Genomic DNA, 26,858 nt, shown 5'->3' with positions numbered 1-26,858 from the left:
CTGGAACCTACCGTTTAAGAGCAAGAACGTCCGAACGAAGGACGCGAAGACGTTGTAGTATTACAGTTCACAAAGGAGAAAAATGTTATTCTTTGTCTACTTTCTACATTCTCGTTAATCTACATCGTTAATAGAAATATTTGCAAAAACAAATCTTTATTATTGCTTACTCCTTCTCCAAATTATTCGATTTTATTTCGAAATAAAATTAGATCATTGTACTAGAATTTCAACTGCACGTAGAGATATTTAATGCGCGCGTTTTTATATGAACAAAGTATATGCAATGCATTTTTAACATAATTTCATTTATATTCATATCACCGTATAAAATAATAACGATAATAATTTCAACAGGAAATAAATGTCAGCGTCCTTCAGTTACACATAATTTATAAAACTTTGTGGTTTTGTAAAAGAATATTTTATTTAAACCTTAATTTAGTTGAATAATAACGACATTGTCATAAGCTTAAATTAAAGAGTAGTAGTAATATATAAAGTAATGTACTTTCGTTACAGCTCGTTTCACCATTTTTCGATTATGTTTAATCTGCGTTTGAAAAACTTAGAATGTTAACTAGATTTTCTTAAACATTATTAAAATTCTTTACTTTTTCGTATAATTATGGTTTCAATCGTTTAGAGATGGCTTTCAGATATCAGGAAAATATGACACAATTGTTGCTAACATTCATGTTCTTTCTTGCTTAAAAATACTTTTCGAGTTAAGAATAACAAAGTTATTAAATAATAGGATTGAAATGAAAATAATAAATTAATCAACTTATAGTAATTTTTATTTTAATTATTACAAACGTTAAATGCGAATTGTCGTTTTCGTTTCTTATATACTAACGCATCGGAAAGGAAGCGTATGCTCCAATAAATAATAAACGAAACAAGAGGAAAAGAATCGAACGAAAGTTAGCAAAAATAACCGTACATAGCTCTAATCCAGTAGGATATGGAAATTATACATACTTGGCTGTCTTCTGCCTTTCTAACGAACATTATTGACGTTGTTAGGATAGTAAAAATAGATCCCAACATAATAAATGTGCAAGAAAAGAAAATGTCACTCCTTTTGCTAAACTATGCAAGTAAATCAAGGCTGATAAAGTACAGCGGAACGACATCTGTAGAGAAACTGAGTCAATTTAAATTCCATGTCACAAATAAAAATGTTTATCATGTCGGAAATAAATTAGTTTATTTTATGGTGCATAGTTATTCGACACTTTTCTTGTAAAATAGAAGTGATTTTCAGTTTCTCCTTTAACGTCTTAAACGTACAACGGTAAAAATGGTAATAGAAGGTGGCCTTTCCTTTCTGTCACACAGTAATCATGCTTTCCTCATACACGCATACAAATATTTTTTTTTTTTGTTTCGTATAGTATAATGTAGCTGTACACGATATTACTTACACGACTACTATATACACTAAATTGTCTCTGTTTCTTGATCCTTCGGTTTTGAAATTTCTAGCGGCAGATTCAATCGAATCGATATTAATATAATACCGAAATAATAAAAAATATATTATTATTATTAATTATAATAGTAACAGAGCATCAACATAGATATGTATAACAGTATAACAAATACGGTATTACATACTTGAAACGAACGTTCAATACTATATGAATACAAAAAGATTCACTTATAATTTAGTAGAAATTGTGAAAGTTTAGTTATCATAGTGTTCATTATTCACCTAATATTACGATAATTCTGTATATTGCTATATTTGTACTATTTGCGCTTGGAAAATGTTCATAGAAAAAATTTTGAAAATCAAATATCGATATCGATCGAATAATCTCAAACAACTTGAGGGAAAATTCGACGTACGCTCGTGAGGTCGAAATTGGTAAAAACTTAAATAAATTCATTAGGAGCTCAAGGGTTCGTTCTTTTATTACATCACATTGACTTTGGTCAATTTTACTCTATCTCGATCATTTTTTTCCGATACCTGTATGTTTATGCACGAATGTTTAATTTAATCCCGGCTTACCTTATAATGAACTCCCGTTAATAATCCTAGATATTCCTATAGTGTTCCTACTATAAACTTCACATATATTTACATGTTATCGCAACATCGGTATGAATTTTCATAAATTTCAAGGTACATATCACGTAACAGTACATCTCTTTTTTTATACAGAACAAATCAATACAAATTCCGATTAATTTTAATGAATTATAAGAATACGTGGGTTTGTTTTCAGAGATAGCAATTGCAAAATCCGCGTTTGAACATTGAAAAGAATATGAAAACCTATAAATTTGCGAATTATACTATATCTTAAACACGTAGATATCAATTAATGTATCTAAAATTTTGTACTAATTACGATTTTATTTAAGCATTTCTCAATACTATGAAAACGGTTTTTGAAACTTAATTTTTGAAATTTAATTCTTAACTGCCTTATAAGTTTCTAAACGCATTTCCACGTATTCTCTATTCTTGAAAAACAATGTAACAACTGTCTCACCTTACATTTTTTCAAAATCCCTATTCACAATTTGGCACTCATTTTCCTGCATCATCACTATCTTCATCGGTACTATAAGCAAGCGTAGAATAAACGTATGCTTGATTTACGTTTTCAATTCCGTCTTCTAATATATCTTGCTGTATCAATATTTCATTTCCTTCGGTCACCATTAGTACAGCATTTTCCAAATCATCCAATTGCATACCTTCTACTTTCTCCTCGTTTTCTTCATTTTCCTCGCTGTCCTCATTTTCTTCGTTCTCATAATTCTCTTCATGCTCATCATTGTCTTCATTATCATCCATTTCTTCATTTGATTCATTCTCTTCAGTTTCTTCATATAATTCATTTCCTTCACTGTTTTCATTTATATCTACCTCATTGTTCTCCTCGTTATCTTCGTCTTGTTCAACTTCTCCGCTTCCGTCATGTTTTTCATTATCTACTACTTCGCCATTATCTATAATCTCTTCATTTTCGTCCTCGTTTTCTTCCATAGAATTTTCGTCGTATCCATTTTTCACATCATCGTACTCCTCATCGCTTTGATTTATAAATGTTTCGGACTCAAAATCTAATGATTCATTGTTACATAAATCCTTTCCATAGAAATTCACTGATTTGGAGGAAGATTGATTATGAATTTCTGCTAAATTACAAATTTCCATATCTTTGTCCATTGGCGCCGTTCTTGAACCAAGTTTGTGACTCATCGACTGATCTGCAGAGATATTTCCACTTAGTAGAGGCATTATAGGACTGAGCACTGGAGGACCATCATCATCTGACAAATCATTTTTTCCTGTTTCTGAAAATTTTAGACATTCACATTTAGATTTCGTTATAAGCATTAAATCGTCATCATATATTTTTTATTTCATCACCTGTATCTTTGGATTCCTGAAGGCCCTCCAGTTCTTCGGAATCATCATCAGTGTCCGAGTTGTACGTAATTTCTTCTGTAGCTCTGGATTCTCCTTCAGAATCATTTTCTTCTTCTACCTCCGTGCTACTACCACTATCCGATTCTGCTGAATCTGCCTCTTCTGCCTCAGACTCGAAGTCCCCTTCTTCTACCTCTTCTATCATTGCATCATCTGCTATCAAACTTCCCTGTTTACAAAAAATTATATTAGTATAATATAATGTTTGGAATCTATGTTAAGTTTCAAATATTCGCATTATGGTAAACTTGAATATTGTAAGACATAAATACATACTTCGGGTTTTTCCTCAGTCTTCAAGTGCTGTTCTTCCGTTCTTCCAGTACATGTATTAGAATGATCAGTTTCATCAGTAACAGTCTTGTAACATTTCGGACATGTAGCGCCATTACTCGCATGACCAATATGAATACTTGTGTGTAATAACAGCTTACTGCGCGCATTATGATACCTATCGTAAAAAAAAGTTTATAATAAATTCTCGATAAACAAAAATAATTAAAACTATGTTCACTTTATCAGTACCTGCCACAAGTTTTGCACGTAAAATTGTTTCCTTCACAAGAAAGAATTGCGGCATGCGTGGCTTTCAAATGTTCTGCCAAATTATCATAATCCTTGCAGAGTTTCAAACACACGCCACAAGTGACCGCGGCTTCTGCTCGATGAAAGCGAATTAAATGTTGCCATAAATGTTTCTTTGCCGGCCACTGTTTTCCGCAGACTTCGCAAGCACATTCTGTATTCGTTGATTCATCATACACTTTTCTAGAGTCTTTTCTTGAACATTTTATTGTTGATTTCACTCTAAAATTTCACATTCATAGATTAAATACAATATAAATAAAGAAAAGGATAATAATATAATTTTATCATAATATTTACCTCTGTGATAATGGCATCAGATTTGGAAGAGGTCTTTGACCTGATAATTGAAGATTTATGTCTTCAAATAGATTAAAGTCAGGGATATTTAAATTTGACGTACTTTCCTCCTTCTTTATTTGATTGTTATTTTTCAAAATTTCTTCTCTGTTATCCTCTTGATTATCTAACATGTCAATCTGCAAAGACGCAAGTTCTTCCTACACAAAGAAATTCATATATTAATTTAAACAACTAAAACTATTCCAATATAAAATAAGAAATAAAGGAAACTTTACCTCTTTTCGGTAAGTATTTCTTCTACAAGTTGCAATATGGTTCCAATACACTGTTTTGGTACAAAATTGTCTTTTACAGTTCTTACAAACAAAACTTATTTTTCCACGCATTTTTCTTTGTTCTTCTTGCTTCAGTCTCTTAAACATTCTTTCTGGATCTGTGTTATGCATATTACGATAGTGTTTAGAAAGAGCATCACTATTCGCAAACATCTCGGGACACATTTCACAATCAAATGTATCAGTCAATGATCTTCTCCTTTTTGAATCACTGGAGTCCTCGTCACACAGATCTACATCATACTCCAAATCATCTGGTTCTTCTTTGACGATAACGTCAGGAGACTAAAAGTGAATAAACAATTTTTATTAATTCATTTAGTTATATGTTTACTCCGTTGCATTTATGTCTTAATATCAATTTACCTCCATTTCAAAATCGTCGTGTTTCGATCCAATATCCAACCTGTACTCAAACGCTGCAAGTTGATCTTTTGGGACATTATGTATCATTTCATAATGATCTCTAATGGCGGAATCTTCTGTGAAAACAGCTAAGCATTGTTTACACGTCCGGAATACTTTACCATGACACTTTTTGGTATGGTCGAAAGCTTTCCATTTTGAAGCATATTGTTTACCACATACTTGACAAGTATTAGGTTTTGAAAGAACACTAGCGTGAACTTCTTCTACATGACCCTTAAGTTCTTTCGGATCTTTCATTGGAATCAAGCATACCCCGCAAGATACGCCAATTTCATTACGATGAAGAGACAGCACGTGCATCTTTAATTTCAATTTATTCTCAACTGTGTCACCACAGAAATCACAAACGTTGGGATTTGTATGATATCTGTGGTCCTTTTTATGCGATTCTAAATCTTCCTTTGTCCTGAACAACTTTTTACAAGCTCCAAAATTACAAGTCAAATCCGGATGATCCATATGTTTCACTCTATTATGTGTCATAATTCCCAATTTCGACGTAATAGTTTCATTACAAAGATGACAAGTGTACGTACTATGATGATTTTCTATATGCTTTTGTAAACTAGCACGATCTTTGAAAATTCTTTCGCAAGCTCTGCAACGAGTAAGCAACGCACCAGGATCCTTCCTGTAATTCTGACATCCTTTCATATGCCTACGTAACAGATATCGCTTATGAAATCCTTTATTACATTTCTCGCAGTAATGTAAGCTAACTTCATCAGTTTTAAATTGTCTAGCATCTTTACCATCTTTTCTGGAATCAGGCTCGTACCTGTGAATCTTAGAAATGTGTGTTGCCAAATGATCTTTTGATGCGCTAGTTTTTAAGCAATAGGGACATGTAACATCCTCGTGACCTTTATGGACTCTGTTAACATGTTTCCATAGGTGTGAGGTTCTTCCATAACATTTATTACAGAGATCGCAAGGGAAAAGGCCATGAACGATTCTTCTGTGGTTACACAACTTCTCTAAACTAGCAAACTTCAAATCTGTACAATGTTCACAACTTAATTCCGTTTCTCTAATTCGCCCATCTTGTTTGCTTTCATTACCTTCGACTCCATTGTCGCAGGTATCTTCGAAACCATGGATTTTTCTATGCCTAGACATTTTAGATTTGTTCGAATATGGTCTTCCGCATATATCACAACTAAAATCACCATTTGTCAATGGCCAATGTTTCGATTTGACATGATTACTTAATTGCAATACATTCGGAAAAACTTTCAGACAAACACCGCAAATCAATGGAACAGTATCTGAATGAACGCCCATAACATGCTTCCAATAATCTACTCTACTACCCCAGAGTTTACCACAGATTTCGCAAGTGTTTGGAGAGGGACCTTGAATTATATGATGTTGAGTATGATCGTTTCTAAGAGATTTTGTTGCAAAAATTTTCCCACAATCATCGCGATCACATTTTATGGCTGGCTCGTTGGCATGAGCAGAACTAACATGTAACCAACGTTCCCATTTACTGGGGTGCGAACTACCACAAAGTTCGCAAACAAAGAACAAGTGATATTGGGCTCTATTTCCACCACCATTTAAATTAGACTGATTCATCGAGTCTCCAGTCGGTATTGGTTGTTCAGATCGGTGTGCATTTCTTTGATGCCGTATTAAATGATCTTCGTTTGGAAATGACTTATAACAAATATAACAGTCTACTTTGTCTCCTTCCTCTTCATAATCAAGCATTGTTTCAGCGGTTTCATTTCCATTAACATTCTCCCCGTAATAGTTGCTGTTCAATTGTACGAAAGTTGCCGGATCATAATTTTGGTCAATGTTATGTATGGACACGTGTGCAATTAATTTCTTCCTAGAGTCATGTTGCCTACCGCAAATTGTGCAACTGTACCTTCTTTGTTCAGATAGTAACAATTTCGATCCACCGTGATACATATTTACATGATTTAGAAGTTGCGTATTGTCTGCACAGATTTTCAAACAAACGCCACACGCGAATGCTGCGAATTCTTTATGAGTGGCTCGTATGTGAAGCCAAAGAGACGCGCGATCATTAAAATCACGGGTACAAATTTCACAAACAAATACGGTTTCAATTTCAATAAGATTTTCTTGTCCACTCTCATGATCGTCTTCTTCATTTTCAACATTTGTTTCCGGGGATAATGGAAACTCATTAGTTTTTTGTTCATAATCAAGATCCATCGGTTCATTCCAATGTCGTGAGACAATCTTCTTTAAACATTTATCGCTTTCCACAATAGGATACGGATCAACACCATGTAACGTTTGAATATGTCTACTCAAGGAAGACTTAAGAACAAAATCTTTTTTGCACAGAATACAGATGTACGGCTTGTCAGCATCATGTACTGCCTCATGTTCTTTCAAATTTTCGACCGATGTAAAAAATTGAGGACACGATTCACAGTACCATTTCTTATCGTTCCTAACATCCGGGTTTTCTGAAAAACAAAACAATTGTAATCATTTAGAATGATTGCTTGTTACATTACAATAATATAATTTCTACTAATTTATGAACTTATTTCCATTCTCAAGTTACTAAAATTACCTGTTTTTGGCAGCTTTTTTGGTTTACAATTTGTTGCGAATTTATCTTCGAAATCTCGTTTAAGACTGTCACCTTTCATTAGAGCCTGCTTCAAAATTGTTAGTTGTGGATTCTTAGCTAGCTTTGCTTCTGCATTCCTGAAAAAAAAAATAAAACCGATATGCGATAAATAAATAACCTAATAATATTAATAAATAGATTAGTTATGGAATTTTGAATTATTTTCATTAACAATACCTGTAATCTTTGCTATCATCATCACTACCAAGGCTTGATGATCCTTCACAACTGTCCACTATTTTGGTACCTTTGTTCTCACTCTTGCCCATAATATCGGATTTTTGTGCTTCGATGCAAACTCTGCCATGGAGATTCAATTCCATGGCATCGGTGCAAATCTTTCCGCAAACATTGCATTGGCATCTATTTTCTGGTCGATAGGTATTGTTCAAAGGAACCTCCAAGGGGGCTGGAAGACCAGCATGACGTGATTTTATATGTTCTTCCAAATTTGTTCGAGTTGAGTAGATCCGGGAACAATAACCGCATGTCACTGCTGGATGGCCTCTATTACAAAGATTATTAATTAAAATCGTTATTGACATTTTAAAACTGTCACGTTTACTGAATCTATATAAATTAAGTGTACAGAAACAAATAACTATAAGAATATGAGAAACATAAGAAAGGTTAACAGAGAAATTGATTAGAAACAGACCTGTGAGACGTTGAAACATGACCCCAACGATGCTTCGCAGTCGAGTAAGATTTATGGCAAAGATCACATTGGTAGGGTCTTTTGTAGGATGTGTGATCGTCCGTAAGAACTTTTTCGCCAATTACGTCACCGGCCCCGACATGAATACGCGCGTGCAAAGATAAGTGACCCTTTGAACTGAATGCTTTGTTGCACAAGGAACAGACGTAAACTTCGTGTTGCTGAGATGCGTGCTGTAGAAATGAAAGTAATTATTTATAACACAGTAATTATTATGGTGCAAAGCTCTTTCCAAATGTAGTAACATACTTCTAGGTTGTTGCTAGAATGTTCTTGATGTTTCAGCTCTGGGTCTTCAGGTTCTTCAGTAACTATTGAAGTCATCTCTAGAAAATCACTTGGATTTGTTTCCATATCCATTTCATATTCTTCTGAAGGGTGGCCCTCCGAGTCATCCACTATAGTTGCTGAAGTAAAATAGTAGTTTCCTTTATTTGCCCCATTCATTTTTGAATTGTGAAACCAATAGAAAAATATTTGTTAAAGATAAAAAAATACCTTCATCTGTGCCACTATTATCAACAATTTCATCAGATTCGTGATCTGCTTCCTCATCAGAATTTAATCTAGGTGGTGTACCTAAGGCAGCATTGGGATTCACAATTGGTGCCTCTGGGATCAATATAGGTATATTTTCTTTTTGCTTCAAGAGCTCTGAGTTACCGCAGCATCTTAAGGTGGTTGTAATACCTTCAACCTAAATAAAAGTTCACGATAAAATTGCTGTATGCTACCTTTTATGATCGAATTCTAGTTATTTAGTAAGACTATATGTCTTTTCTTGTCAGATAATGTTTATTTGATATATTGTTATAAAATTTACTTTTTCTGAAGGTGGTAAGCATCTTTCCAAGAGAGCCACTGCATTGACACATGCTGTTCTAAAATCATAGAAATTTTCCAAATTGTACATGCATCGATAACAGAGGCATTTTGGTAGTCGATCATCTTCCGCAATCTGTAATAAAATATTTGAATATTAATGATAATAATGAAAGAAGATATATTTAATATGCATTGTTATATAAGTACATAGATATTCTACCCATAATCAGAAGGTTTTATACAATTATGAACTATTATAAAATTACTATATATTTGGCAATGATGTATTTTATGTAAAAATTATACAGCTATATATATTATGATATAGAACATTTATATGTCACAATTAAAGAATCATATTTATATGATACATTTTTAATGAAACAAAAACAAAACACAAAGAGGGAACATATTACTTGTTTACAAAGCTTAAAAAAACATTTACAAAACATTATAAACAAAATGATATGCAACTCTATATAAAGAGTATTTTTATAAAGATTAATGAGGACGAGTAAGTCTAAAAAGATGTGTTTACTAACAGTGTCAGAAAATACATTGGATTTAACAAATGAATGAAAAAGGATGATAAAAATATAAATTAACGAAAAAGAACGATTTACGTTACGTTTATAAAATTTAATTAACAACCGCGAATTGCTTGGTAAAAATTATAATAAAAATAAAATGGGTCTCTAAAAATGCTAAAAAAATATATTTAGACACAAATCAGAAGAATCAGTCGAAAAGAGCTCGCGGAATTAATCATAATTTTCGAAGTGTAAACCTTTAGTGTTCGAAAAGATGCAAGCAAACTATAATATCTTCGAACAAGAGGAAACAACATTATCTAAGGGCGAACATTAATGTTAGAAATAATTTGAATACAAATGAATATTTCATCGAAACGGGATGATAATTATCGAAAGAACCAAGCTGACACGAAGTGAAAGGGACACGACAGCGGAGACGCGTGATGTGTATGTCGTGTAGATTAGCGTAGAAGGACGATGACGAACCTTAAACGGTAGACAAGCTTGTATCTTGTCAACAAGCTGTCTATTCTTGCCCTCTTGACCGAAGATGTCCATCTTGACGGCGTCGTAGGATGCGCAAAGTCTGCAGAGCTCCTGATAGCGTTCCCTGGGCTCCATCGTCGGCGTGGCCACGGAGAGGATCACGATACTGGCCCGAGGAAGTTGGATTATCCGAATTTCCTCGTGGCAGTGTAGAAAACGGCTCCTCTGGCCCGGACTCGGCCTTCTTCTTCTTCTTCCTCGGATCACATCCTTCGGAGCGGGGATCCGCGGCTCGCTGCGACACCGCGCGGCTTCCGTTTACGGGTTACTTCCTGGCGATTTTCACGACAGTTAAGGCCCCGGGCGCCGCCATCTTGTACACAGACACTTGTTCCGTCGGTTCTGTCGAGTACGACCTCCTCCATGTCGCTAGGTATCTCGTGCTTCGGCCGAGGTATCCGGTAATTTTTCAACGCTTTACAAACCGCGAATTGTATTTTGGCTTTGTATAAGGCCCAGTCCATATTGAATTGATTTCGGTAGATTCATTGAGCGTCTTCAATGTACGTGGTATTTACGCGAACAGTAATCTGATTGGTTCGTATCCATCTAGTTCTCAGATCACATATACATATCTATATATATATATATATCTGCTCTAAGCAGCAGAATTTTAATAATACGACAGTTCAGCAATACTGCATAAAACGTACTGTATGACTTAGCAAAGAATTGCTCTTTTTATCGAACCAATTACTCAACCTTCTATGCGCAACAATTTTATCAATGAACAATGAATTTTATAAATAAATTTGCAGTAATGGGATCTACTCCTGCTTGGTTTTCTTACTCCCTAAGCTGGTGCGCATACCCCTTCATTTTACTAGTAGTGGATCATTTCTCAGTAATAGATCGTTAACCAATCAGAGCAAAGAAAATTTCTGTATTGACCCTCGCTAATGGATCAAATTTCGGCTTGAAGGTGTCTGCAGGAGTAGGACCCACTATGTCTGTCATATGTGCATATACATACTTCTTAAGTTTGTAGTTGAAATGTCGAAATGACATTTGCTGTTTGGTTGCTAAGCAACAGCGTTCAATCAACAACATAACCTACTGCTACATATAACCTTTAATACTATTAAAATTTTTTTATTTGAAGACAAAAGAGAAATTATGAATTTTGTGAGATTTCTATGTATATTGTTAATTAGACCATATGTAGCGTGATTTGTATCATCTTTACTTTATATAATTCCAATGGTATGAGTTACGTGACAAAAATATCATTGACATTAAATCGATTTCAAAGAAATCAGTATGCAAGATTCATTTCAAATTACCCTGTACACCATAACGAGAAACGAGGTCTTTTCTATGTAAAATTGGAAGACAATTGTAAGTTACAATATTTAAGCAGTTGTAATTTAATACTGTGTATTTTTGGTTTATACATTGAAAACACATCAAATTTGTAAAGAACCATTGATTGTCTGTGGTTTAATTATAGATTATAACTGTATATTAAAATTTTCTTTTAATTCGATTAGCAAGAGCTGTACTACAATATAAAGCTGATGGAAAGGTTTTGGATATGCAAGCGATTAATGTGCCTTATAGATATACAGGAAAAGGTATAGCTCGACTCCTTACTGAAGTAAGCAAATTATTAAAATATTGTTATTTAGAATTACAGTTACATAGTACAAAAAATACAATTTATAATACCAAAATTTTATAACACATAGTAACATGTAATCTATACTTTCAGACTGCATTTACATATGCAATATTAAATTCTTACTACATGTTCTTGACCTGTGAGTACATGCAAAAATACTACCTTGCAGTTAAGAACCCTGATTTAGAAGAACTTATTGTTGGACCTACACATATACTAGAAGGACCTGACTCAGAACCATTAGATCATGATATCATTTATGAGTTGCCAGATCCTGAAGACTTTTTGATATATTCTACATAGTTTATCTGTTGCAATGATCGTGCACATTTTAATAAATTGGTAGACCATATAAGCGACTTTCTATTCACGCATTTACTAGTTGTAATTGAGCTTTTTACATCACCATAAAATGGAAGAAACAGAGTACACAGCTATTATTGAGTGGTATTGCCGTCAATTTTATTACACCACCATGTTAACTTACTGTAAAGAAGCATGCGATGCATATCCAGTGAGCGATCGTTTACGAATTCTGTTGAGTCTCGCATATGCATTAACTGGAAAAACTCAGGAAGCAATTAAAGAAAGCGCGGCTATGATGAACAATGTAGACGCAACTTTGGCAGTATTGGTTCTCCAGAATATTGCATACACAAACAGCGATAACGTTGAAAGGACTACGCTGATACAAATTGAATCTAGAATCCGAGATGAGAGAAGAAAATCATCTGCAAACGCATTGTCACTGGCAGCATTGGTGTTGTTTTTATCTCAGAAAGTTGAGAAGGCTAAAGATTTCATAGACAAAGCTTATAAGCTAGATTCGTCTAATATAAACGTTCTTTTGACTAAAGGCTGGATAGATTTGTTCACAGTGAACAAAGCCAGTGTGGACAAACCTAACACATTTGAAATAGTTTTAGAAAAGCACCCAAGAAACGTGTACGCTCTCCTTGGAACTGCAAAGTACAAGCAGCAGCATGGTGACAGCGCAGGAGCAATATTAACATTGAACTCATTGATAGTACGTTATCCTAAGTTATGTTTGCCTTTAGTGGAGAAACTGTACAATCAGCTCACTACAAAAGATTGGGATCAGGCTCTGGAGACATCTAACAGAATATCATCCTTAGATTCAAACAATTTAGATGCTTTAAAGGCACGAGTGTTTATAACGTTTTGCAGAATTGGGAATTACGAAGAAGGAGTGAAAGATCTTCAGACATTCTTCAGATATTTGATCCTAACAGAGACGCGGAATGTTACTGTATTAATTAGTAACATACAATTGTTCTCGCGGTTAGCATGCAAAAATCAGGAAATTCTGTTGGAACTTGCGAGGACAGTTGACAGAGTATTGCAACAAAGTCCTAAGAATGCAGACCTGATGATCGAACTGGGAAATTTGTACGTGTTACAGGGAAATGCGAAGGAGGCAGAACATTATTACAAAAGCGCTGTTAAAATAAACGAATCGTCCTTCTCAGCTTTGATAGGTCTGGCACAATGTCAGCTATTGAATAACTCTATAGAAGGGCTAGACTTGGCCACCCAACAAATCGATTTCTTGATGGAGATGCAATCTAAATCGACGAGTGCAGATTTGCTCTTCATGTCTGCAAAAGTAAAGTCTGCTTCCCCAAGTCAGGCTCTGACAGACTTGGACAACGCAGCTACTATTATACTGGACAACTGTAGCTGTATACCATATGGATATGACTACATAAAAAAATTGAATCCTGATTTGTGTTTGGACATTTGCAAGCAACGACTGGTATATTCCATAACAAACAATATAATAAATTCAGAAGAAAAGGTGTTGAATAATAAAGAGCCATGTCTCTGTTTATTAGAGGAACTTACAAACGCCTATCCCGGATTAATCTCAGCGCAATTGTTACTTAGCAAAGCTAAGATACAAAGCGGCGAATTGGAGAATGCTAGCATAATACTAAAGAACATTCTGAACAACGTTGATTCATCTAATGCTGAAGCACATTTGTTAATGGCTCAGATTTTGGCCTGCCAGGGAAATTATCAGCTGGCTTCACAGAGTCTTGAAGTTGGTCTGAGTTATAATTTCAAAATCAGGGATAATCCCATTTATCATTTGATTTTAGGCATTGTTCAGAAGGAAAATAAAGATATTGAGAGCTCTATAAAAAGTTTTCAGGCTGCCATGTCCTATGCAGGACTGCAGTCTCATGAGACTAATGTAGAGACTACACACATATCACCCTCGGATGCTGCAACATTGTATCTTGAATTGATTTTTGCTTATGGAAAAATGAGACGATTCAATGAAGCTGTTGCTGTGGTACAGGAGGCAAATTTGAGACTTGGCCACACTATTGAGGAAGGTAGAATACTGATAGGAAATGCAGAGCTACTTTTGGAAATGGGTGAGTTGGACGAGGCTATCGAATGTTTGTCCAAAGTCACGCCGGATCAGCCTTACTATCTGCAAGCGCACACTCGTTTGGCTGAAATTAATTTGAAATATAAGAAGGACCGGCTTGCCTTCGCCATGTGTTTTAGGTTTGTTTTATTTATTTTGTATGAACGAACTACATTACATATCAGTATATTAGCAATATTTGCTTATTTGCAGGGAATTGGTAGAGCACTGTCCAGGTCCAAAGACATACAGTATGTTAGGTGACGCGTACATTTCCATACAGGAACCGGAAAGGGCAATAGAATCGTACGAGAAAGCCTTGCAACAGAATTCCATAAATAAATTGCAGATAGCCAGTAAGTTAGGAAAAGCTCTGGTAAAAACGCACCAATACACGAAGGCGATAAATTATTATTGGGATGTGATAAAGCAAGAAAATTTTAAAGGATTAAAACTAGACCTCGCCAAATTGTTTGTCACAATGAAACAGTATGATAAAGCGGAAGCTACGTTAGTACAGGAACTGCAAGGCAGGTTTTGTTTATATTCGACATTATTATAGTACTGTTGCGAATTATTTATCATATATTTTTAGATGGACGTAGGGATTCTGATTTATTAAGTTTGGAAGTGCGGGGTAAGTTGTTACTCTTGCTGGCAAAGACAAGAGAGAAAGCAGATAATATCCACGGTGCTTTATCTACGCTAAAAGAGGCCAAAGAGAACCAACACAGGTACATGCAACGTCTAGGAAGCTCCTCTTATGAGGATGAGAAGCAGGTTTTAGCAAATATTTGTTTGACTATGGCCAACTATTCGTCGTCTCTGAGAGACTATGATCAAGCTATAACGTACTATAAGGAAGCATTAAATTATAAACCTGCGGACGTGCAAGCTCTTTTATCTTTGGCAAAGATATACATGCAGGTAAACGATTGCAAAATTCTCCGAGTTGAATCTGATAGATTGGTCGATAATCGCTGAAGATTTTCAATCAACAGACCAATAACCTAGACAGATGTGCTCAGAGCTGTACAGCTTTGCTGAATGCGGATCCGAACAACGAAGCAGCTTCAATAATGATGGCTGATCTTGCTTTCCGTAAGGTGGATTTTGACACTGCAGCCTATCATTTTAAGCAATTGTTGATGAAACAACCGACATATTGGACTGCTCTGGCAAGGCTGATCGAGGTATCTCGTAGAACAGGTAGGGAAGATATGAGGAAAATAACAGTATTTCTTGCAATCTGACACCGACTTGTCTGATTTAGGAAACATGGACGATTTGGAGGAATGGCTTCACCGTGCAGAATTAGAGGCAAGCGGTTCTAACTTGGCAGCTGGATACTATTATTGCGCTGGCTTGCTAGACTGGCGCACAGGCAGATTAAACTCCGCGCTTCGTCAGTTTAATTTTGCAAGACGAGATCCAGAGTGGGGTCAACAGGCAATATATAACATGATTGAGATTTGTTTAGACCCGGATGACGATTCGTCTCTATCTAATGAAGTATTCAACGACGACGACGCCGAATACCAAGATGCGAGAACAATGGCCTTGAAAACAGCCTACCGGTTGCTGCAGGTAAAATTAAGCAAATTACATGTCAAAGCGTTTTTACAGGTAAGAAGGTATGTATACAAGTTAGATAATTGTACTTCTACTTCAGGAATTGAATCCTAAGGGTAGTCCTCACGAAATGTTGACTCATAGGCTGCTAAGTAACTTTTTTCTACTGACTACGAAGCAAAAGCCGAATATAGAGAAGGCTTTGCAGGATTGCACCGCATTAGCCAGTCAGGAAGCTTTGAGGGACCACGTGGGACCAGCTCTTGGGATGGCGATGGCACATATTCTCCTGAAACAAACGCCAAGGGCACGAAACCACCTTAAACGAGTCAGCAAGAATATTTGGACCTTCGAGGACGCCGAGTATCTGGAACGCTGTTGGTTATTGTTGGCTAATATTTATGTGCAATCGAATAAGTACGACCTGGCCAATGAACTGTTGAAGAGAGTTCTTCAACATAATGCCACTTGTGTCAGAGCCCATGAACTGTCAGGTCATATCGCTGAGAAAGAGCAGAACTATAAAGAAGCCGCGCTACAGTACTGTCAAGCATGGAAGTACGGCGGGAAGTCTAAGCTATCGGTGGCTTACAAACTCGCTTACTGCTCCATGAAGGCGAAAACGTATGCGGAGGCCATCGACGCTTGTAACGAGATTCTTAAACAAAGTCCTGACTATCCGCGCATCCGAAAGGACATTTTAGAGAAATGTATCAACAATTTACGCACTTAATAAAAACATTCCCAGAAGTCTATGCGTTCATTTTTTGCGTTTTTAGCGTCCAGTGTCGGAAGAAATAGTCGTCAACTGTCTTTTCAATTTTAAATGATGGAAAATCACAGCAGAATTTGAAGTCAACTTCAAGGATTATCTTCATTCTTTTGAGAAGTGCGAATGGCAAATTTAAGAATTTGTTTATCCTAGTAATATATTACAGTGAAATGTGTGTCGGGGATTATGAAACTGATGAAATCGTCGTGACTCATGCGTCTCGACACAAACACGATGCTATGAGAGTTGTCATTACCGATGGCAGCTCCGAAATCGCGCTTGCTTTAGCTTACAGAATTTTCTCGGACGCAATATTCGGACGTGATCAATCGATCTTTCTTAGCATACACGAGTTTCACAGCAGAGCAGTATTTTTGGAAAGTGTTGCGATTGAACTTTCCTTGTGCAGTCCTAATCTCCTGGAAGGTAAACGGAACGCCACTCTTTTCTTTTATCTGTCATCAAAATTAAATGAACAATCTGTATGGTTGCAGGGATCATATACAGTCACGATGCGTCAGTTGCATTCCAGGATGCGGATGTAGTTTTCTGCATCGGTCCAGCGAGAGAGTACTGGTTCAATGAACAAGAATACAAGGATCCCTTCTTTAAAGAATTCGTTGAAGTTCTCAAGTCTTACGTAATCTAGATTTCTACTGTCTAGGTAGATCTTTAATATTTCGCATTATATAAAACCGTTTTAATAGGGTAAGTTTATCGAAAGCTACGCGAAGAAGGATGTAAGAATCATAGCGCTGGGGAATACCGCCGCTAGCATAATCTCTCGCTATGCAACAACTACTCCCAGAAAAAACATAACTGCGCTGTCATTGTTCAATTGGCGGATCGCTGCTTCATACGTACGATATATAGGGAAATATTTAAAAGACGCTATAGTATAGGCAACTGTGAGAGACACGAGTATCCAGAACAGCATTGGTAACCGCGTGCAAGACGATGATTGCATCCATTTCAGATCGCAGCACAGGCGAACTGTCATTCGACGCAAGTCAAGAACATCATAGTGTGGGGCACCAACAACAAATTCTGCTTTCCAGATTGCAGGTACATGTATCTAGCGAACGGTCAGCCTGTGACCGATAAGTTAAAGGTGTGGTTGAAGAAGGAGTTGCCACGGGTAAACATTTGATAAATTTTGAAAAAGCTCCATCCTAAACGATGCAACTTCAACTTGTCAGTTTTAACAGATTATGCGAGGTATCCTGCGCAGACCTGCCTACGCAAGATCTCTGGCGTATGCACTGGCCGATCACTGCAAAATTTTATGGAGCGGCACCCCGAAGAATGAATGGACCTGCATGAGTGTGCTGTCCGATCATTCTTACGGCATACCGGCTGGGATATTTTTCTCTTATCCGGTCTTCTGCAGAGACAAAAATTACGAGATTGTTCAGGTTTGTCCGAGCAAACGTATTTTACACTTTGATTCTTTGACGTTTTCACGAGTGTCGGATCATTTTGACGTTCGGCGCAGGGTCTGGTCGACGACGAATATGTCGGCATGTACCTATTGGATTTTAGCAGGCTAATGATCAAGGACATCCAAGCCGCTGAAGCGCTGTACGATTTGAAGAGCTTTTAAGTCTACGCGTTTGATGTTCGTTTAATCTTAAAGAGCCGCGCGCCCTTTGCACGTTTTTATTACGGTTTTTGAAGATACACATTTATTTACAAGTGTCCTGAAGCATGCAATTTCGATTCGAAGTGGGTTCGGAGCCGTATCGCTAATCAGTAGAGCCATTGATTTGTGCATTGTTAACATGGCACTGTTGTTAAGCGAACACGAGCCGCTCGTTGACGGGAATCCTCGGCCTGCGTAGAGGGTGTCCTAAAGATTACACAGACTTCGTTACAATTTCTCGGTGACTTTATACAATAAGATTGAATCTTAGGACATCCCGTACACGATTGAACCGCTACGGTTCCTTGCACACAAGCTCGTATACAACGTACATGGAGTCTATGAGAAACATCTATTGATACCTCATAGTTACATTTGGTTGACACTTCGCCTATCGGAAGTTAAAATAATCCCGAATGAAATGACTACAGTATTCTCTACATAACTGATTGAATTTCTGTATGAAATGTAAGAAAGAATAGCGATTGATAAGGAAAAAGCACCTGAGGGTCGTGGCGTTCGGTAGATATTAAAAGACTCGTTCGTTTTCAGCCTTTTAAATTCAAAAGTCAATATTCATTATATCAGATTTTTCGTCGATAAAATTTGTACCATCATATCCGACTCGTTCTTTTATCGACTGAAAGTAACATCAAACACGATATTCCAATTATAATTAATTACTCGTGTAATTAGTGGAAGTCCGAAACTTGGATTGCGTGTTACATAAGTGATTAACAAAAAGAAACGAGACAAATACGATGTTAAAACTTTCATGGAAAAGAATACAAAATTAGAAGAGTGAAATCTTCCGTTTCGTTTGCACTAGTGTGAGTCTGGCCGACAATTGACCCGTCGCTAACTCAATAGAGTGTGTTTAACGCTTCACTAGTTCCCAGGCAAATTCCTCCAGTGGTTGAGATACAATTTTGATAATTATGGTTACGGTAAAAATCTTTCTCTCTGCAAGAACTGTTATTGTCAATCCGAAGTATACAATGAGGAATCGTTAACACTTAAATTTTGTAAAGAGCATCGTTTGGCCGCCGATAGGTGAAGCGTCGTAATTTCTTATATATGTATAACGATGTTCGAGCGGTTTCACGGTATGCTTGTGAGGAGGTTGTCCGTGGATCTCTTCAGAGATCGAGGTACATGATCTGTGTGGCGGAGATCGCTCCGCAGGCTGCCAGGGTGCTGGCCACACAAACTACAGCGGTGGTGGTTCCGGATTTGCTGACTATTGTGCCGAGGCAGCAAGAGAGCAGAAACTGCGCCAGGAAGACCATCGACGAGACTATGGCAACGTCGGTGCCCAGGCCGCGTACTCCCTCGCTTTGCACGGCTTCCCCGTCGGCTGTCACCTCGAACTGCAAAGTCGAACAATTCGATTAGGAATGCGCGAAGAAATTGGATGCATAGTTGCATCACGTTGCAGAGGTCTTAATGGCATTACTTGACCGGGGATACTTGTCGTGCTTCGCACTCAGATTCTTCAAATTTTTGTCAATCGTTCGCAAAGCTTCAAAGACATTCTATTTCAACCCGGTGTATTTAAATTATCGCTTAACGATTCAATGTCCGATAATTAAATAAAATAAATTTTCGTTACATTGAAAAAACTAAAGAAATCTGCCGTTTGAAGGTTAAAGGCGTGACTAGGAGAACATTTCTTCGGCGTTCTGTAAGCTGGAGGAATTAATAAACTTGCGTGTCAAATAATAAAGAAGACAAGGCGTACAAAACACATCATACGAAACGTCACGACCTAATAATCGTAGAATGAAATTCTATCTTCGTTAAAGGGAGACACGGTTATGAGAACATAAAAGCTGAAGGCAGTATTTTAATTGTTTCGAGCGTTGTCGGTTAATTTGCTGGAGTAGATCGGGACACTTGATCGCCCCAACGAAGTCCATCATCACGCGACTTAGGTTTCGTGTAATCCTCCAGGAGATCTTTAGTCTTACTGCTCCGCCGGGAACAATTAGACGCGCCATTGAAATGGAATTGTTCCGGACGTTTCAACGGCGTTGTAAGAATTCTCGTTACTCACCGTCGAGGAAGCGTGGTAATGCGCCACTAATAAGTACGGCATGGTAAAGAGAGTAGAGTACATCACTCCGGCTGTCCAGGAGAATATAATCACTCCCACGGGGTGTTTAGTCAACGCCATCATCATCATCCCTGTACTATAAAATAGTAGACCGCAGACGTAAACTCTTCTGGCCCTGTTCGCAGAGGAATAAGTTTAGAAATACTTCACAACAGGATTCGTAGAGTATCGTTGACAAGACTTCGGATCTTTATGTATGCGATCTCTGAAGAGATCGATAGAGATAAGTTATTTACAAAAATTCGCAGAAACATCCGCATTTATCGAAGAAAAAGGTGGTTACTTGTAGCGTTCGATTAGCCTTTCGATGACCAACGAGTAACAGGAGCAGGACAAAGAGTACATGGACATTCCCCAGCAGCCGAATCTCACGCCACTTTCGTAAAGTTCTCGCTCCTTGCTACCATCTGGCGCCTATGAATAAAGATTCATCAGTCGACGAATCATCCTAATATGTGTATAAGGTATTTCAATATTTTGCGTATCGATCTCATTGATCTACCTGCGGATTGCCACCGTAGACTGCTTCGCCGACGAAGTCCGTGAAGTACAAGGAATAGCAGACATGTGCCATCCAACAGAACAAATTCGTCAGACACACCATGCGGAGACTGTATGGCATGTAGACAATGGACATCAGGTACTCCCTTAGCGTGGCTTTGGGATTTGCTTCAGGGTCTTCTATACCGAATGTTCCGCGATTAGTCTCTTGCGGTATGGCGTCTGGCAACATAGGCACCTGTCCGGCCCTTCTATCTGGCTCCTGTACCGGTAGTGGTTTCAGAACGAATTCCTGTTCATATTTGAGTCGTTGATTATTCGTTGACCATTTGCTCAAATGGCTAAAAGGTGTACGAAAGATCGTTTATAGATTATATCTTGCTTACGTCTTTCTTTGCAGTGTCCTGATCATTGTCCAAGGTCCCGTAGGACACAGACTCTTCCGTTGCGATCTTGTCGTGCTCCTTCTGCTCGTCCTGTCTCTCTTCGGTCGCCATCTGAATAAGAGCGTACGTACTATTACTACTAATTTGAATAAGTTCTAAACACATAATCGAATTGTGAAATCCTGATGACATCACGTCTTTGTGGTCCATCTACTCGTAATTTCATGAATGCATAAAATCATCTATCTACTCATCAGGCGTACCGCGACGAACCTTTTGATCTTGTAATTGTTGGTACTCCTCTCTCTCCAGCAGCTCAAGAGGGATCTCCTTGAAGCTGGTGATGGTGCAGAACACGCAAATGATGAAGATGATGGTGATCAGCGTGAAGGTTGCGTGTAGGTGACCCCCAAGCATCACGCCGATCGCCGTGGCGTCCCAGTTGATGCCGCCCAGACCGTAACCCATGAATCCGCCGAGGCCCGCCATTATGGTAAACGTGCTCAGCCCTTTCGCGTGATCCTCTGCAAAAAGCGTCAGGAGCCCTTACAAACGTATGTAGGACCTCTAAACGAAATTAAGGGCTAGGTAACCTGCTAGGAGCCTAGGAATGCTAATACTACTATTTACTTGCCAGGTGTAGTGACGTCGAGTAGGTACGCCCTGGCTGGGCTTTGACAAGCGTCGGCGTCGAAATCCAGGAGCACCGTGCCTAAGATCGTGAAGAAGATCCCCCACGAGTGGGAGGGTGGTTTCGGAGCGTCTTCCTTCCCCTGTTTCGCCGTGGTCCGGTGCCCGAGAGGAACAGTATAATTAGCGTGAACGGGAGGGGTATCGCCGAACGCGTAGCCCATTCCCTCGCCGTTCGGAACCAGAATCAACCCTGAAAAAACAGTCGACTATACCAACAGGCAGGCGAGAAGGGATTGCGGTTTGTATCGGTTACCTATCAACACTCCAATTGCGAGGAGGAAGATGAACGGTCTCCGCCTGCCGTACTTGGATCTGCATCGATCGCTCAAGCTGCCTAAAATCGGGGTGACGAAGAAGCCGATCAGAGGGCTAAGCGCCCATACCAAGGTCATGTGCTGATGATCCACGCCGATTTTCAAAAGCGTTGGCGATACGAAGGCGGTCTCTGCTGCGTACGAGAACTCGATTCCCATCACGGCTGCGGACACGCGTACCAATTCCCCTCGCGATTTTTTCCTGATAAACACACCGAAGTATCAATCATCGTTTCTTGTATCGAAGATCGGCGATTATCTGATAAATCTCCGATCGAAGGAATGTACCTGTAAACGTGCGCGTAATCGTCCAAGGTCCTCTCGAGTTTCGGCGGGCCCCGCAGATGGTTGAGGACCCCCTCGACACCCTGGTCGAGAGGCACGCTGTTCTTCCATTCCTTCCATACCTCCCACTTCTCCTTGATCTTGTCCCGGACATCGTGCACCCTCCCGGCGAATCCTTCGTACTCGTGTAGTTTGTCCACCATAGTTCGCGATGGTCACACGGCGATTCGTTTTGAACGGCGTTCAGAGATCTCTGGATCTCATCGCTCGATCACCTCGATGCCTATCTGCCGCCTCATCGCCAGGTATTTTTCTGTTCGAATGCTACTCTTCGAAGAGCTCTCGTTTTTTTCGAGGAGAGTTCAATCAAGCATCATGATCGTGATCGTTCGCAAGCACATCCTGAACGATCGCGGCGCGGTGAGATCGAGAGAGATCGAGGAAGGGTGCGTGCGCGATAGGGTGGTGCGTGCTTCGCCGACGAGACACGAGACACGACTGACGGCCCGCAAGCTCACCGCCAACGCGAAGACGAAAGCTCGAAGCTCGAGCGTCGTCGACTTTCACCGAAGGGCAGCCGGGGCTCGGCTCTCCGTCGACCTAACCCCCCTCGTCACCACTCGCCGTTCCTCTCCGCACCCCTTTGCTTCTCCATGGTCCCGGAGGATGTAAAATGAGCTTTTCGTGTACCGAGGGAAACCTATTTACCCTAGACAGTCAGGATGCTCGTTAGAATTGATTAGAGCTGCTTCGGTCGGTCGGAAAAGCTCGATGGAAACTGTTGCTCGACCGCCATCGGATCCGACTCGGACTTACCCTTCTGACGAAGGCTTGGACGCTGCGGCGAACTTGTCTACGATTTTGTCGACCAATCTTCGAATAATTGAAGGAGACAGAGAACGGCGGTTCGACTGAACACGGAACCAAGTACTGCAAATAATCATTTTATACTATTATACATCATTATAGTATATTTATAGTATTACATCATATTCATAAATGGATCTTACATGGTGTTATCGTTCTCGATCCTCCGGTCAAACGATGGTTCTGTATAAGTTCTGTATAACTTTTGTACAATTATTGTAAACTTTGCTAATTAATGCACAAGTCGTAAAACTAAAACTCTTCGAATTTGTTCGCCGAACCAATAATTGAAAATAATTATGTTTTGCGTGTGCGGTGTTACTCTCATGCTCGCAGACTTGGACTGTATTATTTGAGAAATAAGAATTTTACGGATATCTTAAGCCCACGTTAACGTACAATGTTAAGAACCTGAAGGTGATATCGGGAAACGAGAAAATGACGCAAGGTATAAGGGATAGTCGTATGGCCGCTTCACCTAGCCTCTTTCAATTCTCAGACTTTTGATTCTTATTGGCTAAGTTACAAGGCGCTGAACAAGGGGACGACCGATCCTTCATGTTCCTTGCTCGATTAGCTTGTGGGTCTTCTCGTTTACCAATAGAAGTGGGTTTCGGGAGGTCATAGAAAAGTGGGGACCACGGGCATGCAGGACGGGTGGTGCAAGCGGGATCCCCCCTTGTGCCCCTCTGCCGAAACGACGGACTTTTTCCGAGCGGCGGATAGTACATACGTACCAATGCCTCGGGTAGGTGTGAAAAGAAAAGGAGCCCGATACGATAAAGTTGTCGATGCGTATTGCTGCCGTAAGCTCTGACAAGAGAGAAGCTGGGACCAAGGCCACATACGCAACAAGACCTAGTTTGTAGGACTTCTCTCGGCAGTTAATACGTCGGTTCGATACGTCGACGACGATGCAGCGCCGAGCTTCCTTAAAAAAAATGTTCACGTTTGCACGGGTTATCTCGTCGTCACAGACGGCCGTCTTCTTCGTATGAACTCGTTTAAGTTGTGGCGCACTGACTCGAAATCTTGTAACCTGGATGTTCTGCGCACAATGCAATATCAAGTATGCGTTCGTTCGTTTGGTTGAGGTCTACAGTCGTAAGCCTTTAATACCATGGGCTTTCCTTGAAGAGCACATACTCGTAACTGCGAATATTTTCTTCCATCCCTTTTGCATCTTTCGAATAGCCAGCGTTGTCGAACGAAGAAGCTTGACGATTTATCTAATTATTTTCGCACGTATTTCACGGTCTGTTCTCGTCCGTCTAATTCCATCGCCTTCCGCAGATGGAGCGTAAGCCTGATTGCACAACGACAGATTGATAAGAATGGAGACTGCGTTTGCATGTGTCTTTAATAAAAGTATGCGAAATCATTAGCAGAACGCAGACGGTCGATATTTATTGTGTCATGCTCAAGACTCGCTAAATAAGAAAGAGCTTGATGAGATAGAGGAAAAGTGGAGAAGAGTAAGCAAGGAATTGAAGACTTCTTCGATATTCTCCTGTTCTCTAAAACAATAAATAATATTTCGCTTGAAATTTTATGCAGCCAGCTTCGTCGTGCGTTTCTGAGATCGGCGATCGCGGGGGTGTAAATCGAAACGGTGAACGGTTTACCTATCTAACGACGCTTTTATTGTCTCCGAGGCGAATTGTAAACAACAATGATATGAACGAGCTCCTTCTCCACTTCCGCGCGAAGCCGTCGCTGTTTGATCTGCCGCTTAAGAACGCGAGCGTGTTTGCGAGCATGTTTGCGAGCGTGTTTGCAAGCGGGTTGGCGAGCGTGTTTACTAGCATGTTTACGCGTGTGTGCACGTCCACCACGGTGTCTCTCCGCAAACGGAGCGTCCTCGACGAACCTTTCTCTCAGCGCGGCGTCGCGACGCCACGCCGATGTAATTTCCGGCCGGGAAATTGCACTTTGCCGATTCGCCCGTGTTCCTTTCGAAGCGGATTTTCAATTCGATTTAAACCGCGTCCAGAAGAGCAGACTCTCCGCAGACCACAGACGCCTTGTTCTCGTCGCTTTCATTATCCGGCTCGATATTAACGAGTCCTTGACAATTGAACGCCCGGCGAAACCGTAATGAGGCTCTTCAATGTCGCCGAAATCCGAACAGGTGATGAACGTACTTTATCAAAGAATCGCACATCTTACGGGTAGAATGGTTTTTACGATCTCGATGATGCAGCTAAAACAGCGAAGGATCGAAGACTGAGTCACTAGGTTTCATTCAGTTGTACTAAGCATTATCATGATCTGAACGCTATTAAAATTTTATATAACGCCTTAGATTTACCATAATATCTGTAATATCGAAGTGTCAGTTGGTCATCGCATTAGGTAACCCTCTAATCCATCGTAGAACGCGTTGAGCACAAGTTTCTGCGCCTTGTTTGAAACAAGTCTTGTTTCACTTGGGACAATCCTCCCCGATGACTATCTGTCACATGAATGTCGTCTCATCTTATCCTGTTAACGCAAGTTTCCTCTACTGATACTTTAGACGTTCTTCTACAAGAAATCAGTAATTCTAAGCTGGTGACCAATCAGGGATTTATTTTCGCTAAGATGGTAGTCCATATGTGTCCCTGTAACGATAAAAAATAATATTTTCAATTTGGTGCCAGTATGAAATGTATTGTACAAATTATATAAACATGGTACAATAGTTTTATCTCTTCATAGCTTTGTAAGACATAAAACAATCTTCGGCATTTCGGAAATAGAAATGAAAAACGATGTAAATGCACTTCAGTACTCAATAACGTAAACGAAAATATAATACTCTGGAACTTGTCTGAGATTTGTTAATTTGTGGGCTGGAAAAACGAAATCTCTGTCATTATTACTATGTAATCCGAACCAGTTTGAAATAAAAGCTATCCGACACGTTGCTATACTCCTGATCGTTATTATTATCGATTAAAAGTAGCATTATCAGACGAAACATTAGTTTAGTGCAAAACATGTTAACTTTCATACGTTCGTTTCAATACAATACTTAGAATACTATTACCAGTTTGTAGATTATACTTATCAGAACATACCTTGTACAGTATGAGCCTATTATTACTCAGATATGCATTCTTGCGAATTATATGTCGCACATTGTTGACTTCTTTACTCTTGCACATTGCGGTCTTTCCATGTCGGGTTATTTGAAATGCCAACAAATCAGCAACAATCCATGATCTAAAAAACAACATAATAAATGAAATTAGTAAATTAAATAATAATAATAGTAAAGTAATAGTAAATAATAGTAAAGTGATAGTAAATTAAAAGAATAAGATGCATCGAACAGCATCAATGTAGCAAC

At 38.8% G+C, this 26,858-nt stretch overlaps 5 protein-coding genes and 1 long non-coding RNA gene across 8 annotated transcripts; 4 read left to right on the top strand and 2 right to left on the bottom strand.

The window, feature by feature from the left end:
• Positions 1-784: 784 nt before the first annotated feature.
• Positions 785-10,691, bottom strand: LOC144469939 (uncharacterized). Of its 2 annotated transcripts, XM_078180676.1 has the most exons (15): positions 10,295-10,691; positions 9,274-9,408; positions 8,949-9,147; positions 8,700-8,857; positions 8,391-8,623; positions 7,910-8,239; positions 7,673-7,809; positions 5,888-7,562; positions 5,047-5,767; positions 4,621-4,965; positions 4,343-4,542; positions 3,983-4,264; positions 3,734-3,908; positions 3,398-3,626; positions 785-3,321 (listed from the first exon to the last, which is right to left on the bottom strand). In XM_078180676.1, the coding sequence occupies exons 1-15, from the start codon at positions 10,427-10,429 to the stop codon at positions 2,549-2,551; spliced, it is 5,727 nt and encodes a 1,908-aa protein (XP_078036802.1). In that variant the 5' UTR covers positions 10,430-10,691; the 3' UTR covers positions 785-2,548. The 2 variants fall into 2 exon arrangements, with proteins under 2 accessions (XP_078036802.1, XP_078036801.1); XM_078180675.1 differs by having other exon boundaries at positions 5,047-7,562.
• Positions 10,692-11,384: 693 nt separating this feature from the next.
• LOC144470173 (protein NATD1) lies at positions 11,385-12,278 on the top strand. Its single transcript, XM_078181058.1, has 3 exons — positions 11,385-11,692; positions 11,845-11,951; positions 12,066-12,278. Exons 1-3 carry the CDS (start codon positions 11,560-11,562, stop codon positions 12,276-12,278), a joined length of 453 nt encoding a protein of 150 aa, XP_078037184.1. The 5' UTR covers positions 11,385-11,559.
• Positions 12,279-12,387: 109 nt separating this feature from the next.
• LOC144470172 (tetratricopeptide repeat protein 21B) lies at positions 12,388-16,690 on the top strand. Of its 2 annotated transcripts, none has more exons than XM_078181057.1 (6): positions 12,388-14,516; positions 14,590-14,906; positions 14,972-15,303; positions 15,378-15,585; positions 15,650-15,963; positions 16,049-16,690. In XM_078181057.1, exons 1-6 carry the CDS (start codon positions 12,388-12,390, stop codon positions 16,679-16,681), a joined length of 3,933 nt encoding a protein of 1,310 aa, XP_078037183.1. In that variant the 3' UTR covers positions 16,682-16,690. The 2 variants fall into 2 exon arrangements, with proteins under 2 accessions (XP_078037183.1, XP_078037182.1); XM_078181056.1 differs by having other exon boundaries at positions 15,363-15,585.
• A 200-nt stretch (positions 16,691-16,890) lies between these two features.
• On the top strand, positions 16,891-18,323 carry LOC144470070 (malate dehydrogenase). The gene is made up of 6 exons (XM_078180877.1): positions 16,891-17,146; positions 17,215-17,360; positions 17,428-17,580; positions 17,697-17,858; positions 17,929-18,135; positions 18,216-18,323. The coding sequence occupies exons 1-6, from the start codon at positions 16,891-16,893 to the stop codon at positions 18,321-18,323; spliced, it is 1,032 nt and encodes a 343-aa protein (XP_078037003.1).
• A 16-nt stretch (positions 18,324-18,339) lies between these two features.
• On the bottom strand, positions 18,340-22,884 carry Lovit (loss of visual transmission). Its single transcript, XM_078181178.1, has 9 exons — positions 22,661-22,884; positions 22,312-22,574; positions 22,000-22,248; positions 21,639-21,889; positions 21,366-21,476; positions 20,981-21,271; positions 20,762-20,892; positions 20,419-20,593; positions 18,340-19,732 (listed from the first exon to the last, which is right to left on the bottom strand). Exons 1-9 carry the CDS (start codon positions 22,858-22,860, stop codon positions 19,502-19,504), a joined length of 1,902 nt encoding a protein of 633 aa, XP_078037304.1. The 5' UTR covers positions 22,861-22,884; the 3' UTR covers positions 18,340-19,501.
• On the top strand, positions 20,769-22,884 carry LOC144470236 (uncharacterized). Its single transcript, XR_013494088.1, has 3 exons — positions 20,769-21,488; positions 21,681-21,919; positions 22,003-22,884. It is a non-coding gene; the product is annotated as an uncharacterized LOC144470236 (long non-coding RNA).
• Positions 22,885-26,858: the final 3,974 nt, after the last annotated feature.

This window comes from Augochlora pura, chromosome 5, assembly GCF_028453695.1.
Source record: "Augochlora pura isolate Apur16 chromosome 5, APUR_v2.2.1, whole genome shotgun sequence".
Lineage (NCBI taxonomy): Eukaryota > Metazoa > Arthropoda > Insecta > Hymenoptera > Halictidae > Augochlora > Augochlora pura.
The sequence above is the reverse complement of the archived record's forward strand: the minus strand, read 5'-3'. Positions and strand labels throughout refer to the sequence as shown.